The 9,238-nt window shown below is 48.4% G+C and overlaps 1 protein-coding gene across 1 annotated transcript; it reads left to right on the top strand.

The window, feature by feature from the left end:
* Nucleotides 1-1,896: 1,896 nt before the first annotated feature.
* Nucleotides 1,897-4,758, top strand: LOC138979091 (uncharacterized). The gene is made up of 2 exons (XM_070351902.1): nucleotides 1,897-2,473; nucleotides 4,328-4,758. The coding sequence occupies exons 1-2, from the start codon at nucleotides 1,897-1,899 to the stop codon at nucleotides 4,555-4,557; spliced, it is 807 nt and encodes a 268-aa protein (XP_070208003.1). The 3' UTR covers nucleotides 4,558-4,758.
* The last annotated feature ends 4,480 nt before the right edge of the window (nucleotides 4,759-9,238 follow it).

The following is a 9,238-nucleotide window of genomic DNA, read 5'->3' as shown; positions in this document are numbered from 1 at the left end:
AACCACGGAGAGGAGGGCGCGTTCCTTGACTCCACACAATAGGCTTCACCTCACAACCACGGAGAGGAGGGCGAGTTCCTTGACTCCACACAATAGGCTTCACCTCACATCCACAGAGAGGAGGGCGAGTTCCTTGACTCCACACAATAGGCTTCACCTCACATCCACGGAGAGGAGGGCGAGTTCCTTGACTCCACACAATAGGCTTCACCTCACATCCACGGAGAGGAGGGCGAGTTCCTTGACTCCACACAATAGGCTTCACCTCACATCCACGGAGAGGAGGGCGAGTTCCTTGACTCCACACAATAGGCTTCACCTCACAACCACGGAGAGGAGGGCGAGTTCCTTGACTCCACACAATAGGCTTCACCTCACAACCACGGAGAGGAGGGCGAGTTCCTTGACTCCACACAATAGGCTTCACCTCACATCCACGGAGAGGAGGGCGAGTTCCTTGACTCCACACAAATAGGCTTCACCTCACAACCACGGAGAGGAGGGCGAGTTCCTTGACTCCACACAATAGGCTTCACCTCACATCCACGGAGAGGAGGGCGAGTTCCTTGACTCCACACAATAGGCTTCACCTCACATCCACGGAGAGGAGGGCGAGTTCCTTGACTCCACACAATAGGCTTCACCTCACATCCACGGAGAGGAGGGCGAGTTCCTTGACTCCACACAATAGGCTTCACCTCACATCCACGGAGAGGAGGGCGAGTTCCTTGACTCCACACAATAGGCTTCACCTCACATCCACGGAGAGGAGGGCGAGTTCCTTGACTCCACACAATAGGCTTCACCTCACATCCACGGAGAGGAGGGCGAGTTCCTTGACTCCACACAATAGGCTTCACCTCACATCCACGGAGAGGAGGGCCAGTTCCTTGACTCCACACAATAGGCTTCACCTCACATCCACGGAGAGGAGGGCGAGTTCCTTGACTCCACACAATAGGCTTCACCTCACATCCACGGAGAGGAGGGCGAGTTCCTTGACTCCACACAATAGGCTTCACCTCACATCCACGGAGAGGAGGGCGAGTTCCTTGACTCCACACAATAGGCTTCACCTCACATCCACGGAGAGGAGGGCGAGTTCCTTGACTCCACACAATAGGCTTCACCTCACAACCACGGAGAGGAGGGCGAGTTCCTTGACTCCACACAATAGGCTTCACCTCACATCCACGGAGAGGAGGGCGAGTTCCTTGACTCCACACAATAGGCTTCACCTCACAACCACGGAGAGGAGGGCGAGTTCCTTGACTCCACACAATAGGCTTCACCTCACAACCACGGAGAGGAGGGCGAGTTCCTTGACTCCACACAATAGGCTTCACCTCACAACCACGGAGAGGAGGGCGAGTTCCTTGACTCCACACAATAGGCTTCACCTCACAACCACGGAGAGGAGGGCGAGTTCCTTGACTCCACACAATAGGCTTCACCTCACAACCACGGAGAGGAGGGCGAGTTCCTTGACTCCACACAATAGGCTTCACCTCACATCCACGGAGAGGAGGGCGAGTTCCTTGACTACTCCGAAAACCTGAACAGAATGAGGCTCCAGATAAGAGGCGATCCAACCCTGCCGATTGGAGCTGTTTACGACCGCGAAGTCGTTGGTGCTGATGCAAGAGGCGTAGAAAACGTGCCAGCGTTTCTTTCGGTGAGGTCTACGCTCAACAGGACCAGAATGCAGCAAATACCGCCAATCCCAGCCAACTTTGAAGAAGTGCTGATCGAGGGCGTGTGGGCAACCACCCAACGAGAAAGCCGGTTCCTGCTTGAACAGGACAACTTCTGGCAATACGTAATGTTCGCGACAGACCAGGCATTAAGAGAACTCGGAGGATGCACAACCGTCTATATTGACGGGACTTTCAAGTCATGCCCGAGACCCTACCATCAGTTTTTAACTCTTCAAGCTTTTCATACGGACCGGGTTATTGCAATGGCGTTTGTGCTGATGGGGGATCACCAAGTGGGGAACTACAGCAACTGAAGGGGAAGATTGAGCGGCTGACTCGAGCGCCATGGCTCCCAACCCTGTTCATCACGGACTTCGAACAAGCTCTTCGAGCCGCTGTTCACACAGAGTTCCAGCAGGCTGAAGTCAGGAGCTGTTACTTCCATTTGTGTTCGGCCGTCTGGAAACGCGCCAGGCAGGAGCGTTTAGCGGGCCCCGGCTCGCTGCGACGCCTTGGACGGCACTGGCAAGATGTCCAGGACTTGATCAAGAAGGTGCTTGCACTCGCTTTCTTGCCGGTCGCCCTAGTGCGTCAGAACTTCCAAACCCTCTTCACTGACCCTCTCACTGCAAATCTCGCCCGTCAAGTCGCGGGCCTTCAGGTCTTCCTGGCGTACTTCAGGAGAAACTATATCATACCAGGCAACGTCGCTCAGCCAGCTGAGTGGAACGTCTACCGTCGTGACGTCGACACTAGGTCCAACAACCACGTTGAAGGTAAGCAAACGTTTGCACATATATATATACGACACGTGCAAATGTGATAAACGCAGCGGACAGTATGATGTTAGATAATGACGAGCACAGGTGTACTTAAATACACAATGCAGACATATTGTATTGCCCAAGATAAGAATTCATCACGATCACTTGTAGTGATACAAATTGGTTCACTTTAGCAACTATTACCATCAGAACTGCTAGATTGTCAAAAGGACATAATACTTAGCCAAATCAAGAGCTCGAGGTGTCAATGCTACTTTGGCCAAAACCCAATGCAAGCGGACGGACGCGATTCTGGTTCCGGGAATGTGCTGTGGCCACATGGCTGTGGCGCTTTGTGTTGAGCCGTGCTTCGAAGTGTGGCACACAAAGAAGGATGTTCTCCATGCATAAACCGAGTTCAAAACAAGTCATTTGTACAAAAACTGTAAATACTGTGACAGCAAGTGTTACTTTTCTTCTATGGATAAAACCCAACGCAATGGGACTCGATTCTGGTGCCTGGAATGTGGTGTGGCGTTTTGCGTTGAGCTGTGCCTCCAAGTGTGGCACTGTAAATACTGTGACAGCAAGTGTTTCTTTTCTTCTACATGGATATATTCATCATAGTCATCACCCAGTCATCACATTGTCTCATTCAGGTTAGTAAATTCTTTTTTGAGTATTCACTAAATTCCTTTTTGAGCATATTTTCAAACATGTCTGTAGTATTTATGTGGTGCCTCTGGACTTTTTTTTAATTTAAATTGTTGACATTTTCAATAGCATACCACACAAACACAACAAGCCTTTTGACAAATACAAAGTACATTTCTGAAACAATAAAAGATCTTTCTTTAATTGTGTGCAAAAAGTAAGTCTCCACATGTACTAGTTTTTTTACAATATTTTTTTCAAAATACAATATTTTTTTCAAAATGTCCCAATTTTGGTTGTCAGCAGGCTATTTATTGACATTTTCAATAGCATACCACACAAACACAACAAGCCTTTTGACAAATACAAAGTACATTTCTGAAACAATGAAAGATCTTTCTTTAATTGTGTGCAAAAAGTAAGTCTCCACATGTACTAGTTTTTTTACAATATATTTTTCAAAATACAATATTTTTTTCATAATTTGCCAATTTTGGTTGTCAGCAGGCTATTTATATGCTTTGGCTCAGGCGTTCTCCTTTGTCTTTCGGCACTTGCTCCTCTCTTCTAGACACACGCGTCGGGTGAATTTAAACACGAGAAAAGAAACCCGCACTTGTCTCATGTGCTAGATCGAATCTTCTTTTTCACATTTTCAGTGTTAAACAATTTGCGGGTGGTATTTTTAATGGTGGCGCTGACCGCATAGTCTGCCGCAAGGCGCAAGAAAGAGTGTGCTCAGGGTCAGGTGGTTGTGCTCGTCGATCGACACGAACGACATGAACGACATGCATACACGTGATTATTTTATTGCTCTGGTACATTCAACAACTTAACAACATAATCCATAGCTGTTCAACCAAAAACGTGAAATTGTGTGTCGATGATATCAAACATTTATCTCGTCCTTACATTAGTTCTCTGTTCTCTGTGCACGTTAAAGATCCCACGATTGACAAAAGGGTCTTTCCTGGCAAAATTGTATAGGCATAGATAAAAAATAAAAAAAATGTCCACCAAAATACCCGTGTGACTTGGAATAATAGGCCGTGAAAAGTAGGATATGCGCCGAAATGGCTGCGATCTGCTGGTCGATGTGAATGCGTGATGTAAAAAATTCCATCTCACACGGCATAAATAGATCCCTGCGCCTTGAGTCCGAGTCTGGAGATACGCGCGCGATATAAGACTTCATATAATAATCTTTTACAGCCTGGAACGCGACTGTGGGACGGCGACATCCCAACTTCTGGTATTTTCTGACGAGAGTTCGTCAGGAAGAGGTTCTGTCCAGGGGTGCAATCAACGCTGTGGCCAGGGCCCGTTGTCTCAAGTACATAAAGATGGAGACTCGCATCCAGCGTCTCAAGGCAGAATATCACAGCGGCAGACGCAGCCTGTACAGGTATTGGTCAGCCTGCGCACACCTCGTTCTGCACTAAGAGTCGGACTTCAGTGGTGAGCCATGTCCCTCTTCAAACTCACTGCTTGCCGTCAAACACACACCGAACTTTGGTTACATGGAAACAGGTTTCGATCGACTTTTGAGTTTTATTTGTTCATATAATAAAAGGTTCAAGGGCGGCTTTGTGTCTGTGTGTTCGTGTCTATGTGTGTATGTGTGTTTTTCTATTTGTGTGTGTGTGTGTGTGTGTGTGTGTGTGTGTGTGTGTGTGTGTGTTCTTGTGGATATGTTTGTGTGTGTGTGAATGTGTGTGTGTGTGTGTGTGCGTGTACGATACCCTGTGTTCGTATGCGAGTGCGCGCGCGCGTGTGTGTGTGTGTGTAATGAAGCGAGAGAGAGAGAGAGAGAGAGAGAGAGAGAGAGAGAGAGAGAGAGAGAGAGAGAGAGAGAGAGAGAGAGAGAGAGCGGTAATTGAATTTGCTTTTTTTACTGCAGCAAAACTATTGGCAAAACAGTGCATTAAAAACTAAAAGCAAACAACCATTAAAAAAAGCACTCTCCATCTCTCCCTCTCTCTGTATTAACTGTCTCTCTCTTTCTCTTTCTTACTCTGTCTGTCTGTCCCCCCCCCTCTCTCTCTCTCCCTCTCTCTGTATTAACTGTCTCTCTCTTTCTCTTTCTTACTCTGTCTGTCTGTCCCCCCCTCTCTCTCTCTCTCCCTCTCTCTGTATTAACTGTCTCTCTCTTTCTCTTTCTTACTCTGTCTGTCTGTCCCCCCTCTCTCTCTCTCTCTGTATTAACTGTCTCTCTCTTTCTCTTTCTTACTCTGTCTGTCTGTCCCCCCCCCCTCTCTCTCTCTCTGTATTAACTGTCTCTCTCTTTCTCTTTCTTACTCTGTCTGTCTGTCCCCCCCTCTCTCTCTCTCTCTGTATTAACTGTCTCTCTCTTTCTCTTTCTTACTCTGTCTGTCTGTCCCCCCCCCCCCCTCTCTCCTCTCTGTATTAACTGTCTCTCTCTTTCTCTTTCTTACTCTGTCTGTCTGTCCCCCCCCCCCTCTCTCCCTCTCTCTGTATTAACTGTCTCTCTCTTTCTCTTTCTTACTCTGTCTGTCTGTCCCCCCCCCCCCCTCTCTCCCTCTCTCTGTATTAACTGTCTCTCTCTTTCTCTTTCTTACTCTGTCTGTCTGTCCCCCCCCCTCTCTCCCTCTCTCTGTATTAACTGTCTCTCTCTTTCTCTTTCTTACTCTGTCTGTCTGTCCCCCCCCCCTCTCTCTCTCTCTGTATTAACTGTCTCTCTCTTTCTCTTTCTTACTCTGTCTGTCTGTCCCCCCCCCTCTCTCTCTCTCCCTCTCTCTGTATTAACTGTCTCTCTCTTTCTCTTTCTTACTCTGTCTGTCTGTCCCCCCTCCCTCTCTCTCTCTCTCTGTATTAACTGTCTCTCTCTTTCTCTTTCTTACTCTGTCTGTCTGTCCCCCCCCCTCTCTCCCTCTCTCTGTATTAACTGTCTCTCTCTTTCTCTTTCTTACTCTGTCTGTCTGTCCCCCCCTCTCTCTCCCTCTCTCTGTATTAACTGTCTCTCTCTTTCTCTTTCTTACTCTGTCTGTCTGTCCCCCCCTCTCTCTCTCCTCTCTCTGTATTAACTGTCTCTCTCTTTCTCTTTCTTACTCTGTCTGTCTGTCCCCCCCCCCCCTCTCTCTCTCTCTCTGTATTAACTGTCTCTCTCTTTCTCTTTCTTACTCTGTCTGTCTGTCCCCCCCCCTCTCTCCCTCTCTCTGTATTAACTGTCTCTCTCTTTCTCTTTCTTACTCTGTCTGTCTGTCCCCCCCCCTCTCTCCCTCTCTCTGTATTAACTGTCTCTCTCTTTCTCTTTCTTACTCTGTCTGTCTGTCCCCCCCCCCTCTCTCCCTCTCTGTATTAACTGTCTCTCTCTTTCTCTTTCTTACTCTGTCTGTCTGTCCCCCCCCCTCTCCCTCTCTCTGTATTAACTGTCTCTCTCTTTCTCTTTCTTACTCTGTCTGTCTGTCCCCCCCCCTCTCTCTCTCTCTGTATTAACTGTCTCTCTCTTTCTCTTTCTTACTCTGTCTGTCTGTCCCCCCCCCTCTCTCCCTCTCTGTATTAACTGTCTCTCTCTTTCTCTTTCTTACTCTGTCTGTCTGTCCCCCCCCCTCTCCCTCTCTCTGTATTAACTGTCTCTCTCTTTCTCTTTCTTACTCTGTCTGTCTGTCCCCCCCCCTCTCTCTCTCTCTGTATTAACTGTCTCTCTCTTTCTCTTTCTTACTCTGTCTGTCTGTCCCCCCCCCTCTCTCTCTCTCTCTGTATTAACTGTCTCTCTCTTTCTCTTTCTTACTCTGTCTGTCTGTCCCCCCCCCCCTCTCTCTCTCTCTGTATTAACTGTCTCTCTCTTTCTCTTTCTTACTCTGTCTGTCTGTCCCCCCCCCCTCTCTCTCTCTCCCTCTCTCTGTATTAACTGTCTCTCTCTTTCTCTTTCTTACTCTGTCTGTCTGTCCCCCCCCCCCTCTCTCCCTCTCTCTGTATTAACTGTCTCTCTCTTTCTCTTTCTTACTCTGTCTGTCTGTCCCCCCCCCTCTCTCTCTCTCTGTATTAACTGTCTCTCTCTTTCTCTTTCTTACTCTGTCTGTCTGTCCCCCCCCCCTCTCTCCCTCTCTCTGTATTAACTGTCTCTCTCTTTCTCTTTCTTACTCTGTCTGTCTGTCCCCCCCCCTCTCTCCCTCTCTCTGTATTAACTGTCTCTCTCTTTCTCTTTCTTACTCTGTCTGTCTGTCCCCCCCCCCTCTCTCCCTCTCTCTGTATTAACTGTCTCTCTCTTTCTCTTTCTTACTCTGTCTGTCTGTCCCCCCCCCCTCTCTCCCTCTCTCTGTATTAACTGTCTCTCTCTTTCTCTTTCTTACTCTGTCTGTCTGTCCCCCCCTCTCTCTCCCTCTCTCTGTATTAACTGTCTCTCTCTTTCTCTTTCTTACTCTGTCTGTCTGTCCCCCCCCCCTCTCTCCCTCTCTCTGTATTAACTGTCTCTCTCTTTCTCTTTCTTACTCTGTCTGTCTGTCCCCCCCCCTCTCTCCCTCTCTCTGTATTAACTGTCTCTCTCTTTCTCTTTCTTACTCTGTCTGTCTGTCCCCCCCTCTCTCTCTCTCTCTCTCTGTATTAACTGTCTCTCTCTTTCTCTTTCTTACTCTGTCTGTCTGTCCCCCCCCCTCTCTCCCTCTCTCTGTATTAACTGTCTCTCTCTTTCTCTTTCTTACTCTGTCTGTCTGTCCCCCCCCCTCTCTCCCTCTCTCTGTATTAACTGTCTCTCTCTTTCTCTTTCTTACTCTGTCTGTCTGTCCCCCCCTCTCTCTCTCTCTCTCTCTGTATTAACTGTCTCTCTCTTTCTCTTTCTTACTCTGTCTGTCTGTCCCCCCCCCTCTCTCCCTCTCTCTGTATTAACTGTCTCTCTCTTTCTCTTTCTTACTCTGTCTGTCTGTCCCCCCCCCTCTCTCCCTCTCTCTGTATTAACTGTCTCTCTCTTTCTCTTTCTTACTCTGTCTGTCTGTCCCCCCCCCCTCTCTCCCTCTCTCTGTATTAACTGTCTCTCTCTTTCTCTTTCTTACTCTGTCTGTCTGTCCCCCCCCCCTCTCTCTCTCTCTGTATTAACTGTCTCTCTCTTTCTCTTTCTTACTCTGTCTGTCTGTCCCCCCCCTCTCTCTCCCTCTCTCTGTATTAACTGTCTCTCTCTTTCTCTTTCTTACTCTGTCTGTCTGTCCCCCCCCCCTCTCTCCCTCTCTCTGTATTAACTGTCTCTCTCTTTCTCTTTCTTACTCTGTCTGTCTGTCCCCCCCCCTCTCTCTCCCTCTCTCTGTATTAACTGTCTCTCTCTTTCTCTTTCTTACTCTGTCTGTCTGTCCCCCCCCCTCTCTCCCTCTCTCTGTATTAACTGTCTCTCTCTTTCTCTTTCTTACTCTGTCTGTCTGTCCCCCCCCCTCTCTCCCTCTCTCTGTATTAACTGTCTCTCTCTTTCTCTTTCTTACTCTGTCTGTCTGTCCCCCCCCCCTCTCTCCCTCTCTCTGTATTAACTGTCTCTCTCTTTCTCTTTCTTACTCTGTCTGTCTGTCCCCCCCCCTCTCTCCCTCTCTCTGTATTAACTGTCTCTCTCTTTCTCTTTCTTACTCTGTCTGTCTGTCCCCCCCTCTCTCTCTCTCCCTCTCTCTGTATTAACTGTCTCTCTCTTTCTCTTTCTTACTCTGTCTGTCTGTCCCCCCCTCTCTCTCTCTCCCTCTCTCTGTATTAACTGTCTCTCTCTTTCTCTTTCTTACTCTGTCTGTCTGTCCCCCCCTCTCTCTCCCTCTCTCTGTATTAACTGTCTCTCTCTTTCTCTTTCTTACTCTGTCTGTCTGTCCCCCCCCCTCTCTCTCTCTCCCTCTCTCTGTATTAACTGTCTCTCTCTTTCTCTTTCTTACTCTGTCTGTCTGTCCCCCCCTCTCTCTCTCTCCCTCTCTGTATTAACTGTCTCTCTCTTTCTCTTTCTTACTCTGTCTGTCTGTCCCCCCCCCCCTCCCTCTCTCTGTATTAACTGTCTCTCTCTTTCTCTTTCTTACTCTGTCTGTCTGTCCCCCCCCTCTCTCTCTCTCCCTCTCTCTGTATTAACTGTCTCTCTCTTTCTCTTTCTTACTCTGTCTGTCTGTCCCCCCCCTCTCTCTCTCCCTCTCTCTGTATTAACTGTCTCTC

Source organism: Littorina saxatilis, linkage group LG10 (assembly GCF_037325665.1).
Source record: "Littorina saxatilis isolate snail1 linkage group LG10, US_GU_Lsax_2.0, whole genome shotgun sequence".
NCBI classification, from domain to species: domain Eukaryota; kingdom Metazoa; phylum Mollusca; class Gastropoda; order Littorinimorpha; family Littorinidae; genus Littorina; species Littorina saxatilis.
The sequence above is the reverse complement of the archived record's forward strand: the minus strand, read 5'-3'. Positions and strand labels throughout refer to the sequence as shown.

Coding starts and splice junctions, on each gene's coding strand:
- LOC138979091 (XM_070351902.1), top strand. CDS start 1,897: ATGCCCGAGACCCTACCATCAGTTTTTAACTCTTCAAGCTTTTCATAC. Junction 2,474..4,327: donor GTCCAACAACCACGTTGAAG/GTAAGCAAACGT, acceptor AATCTTTTACAG/CCTGGAACGCGACTGTGGGA.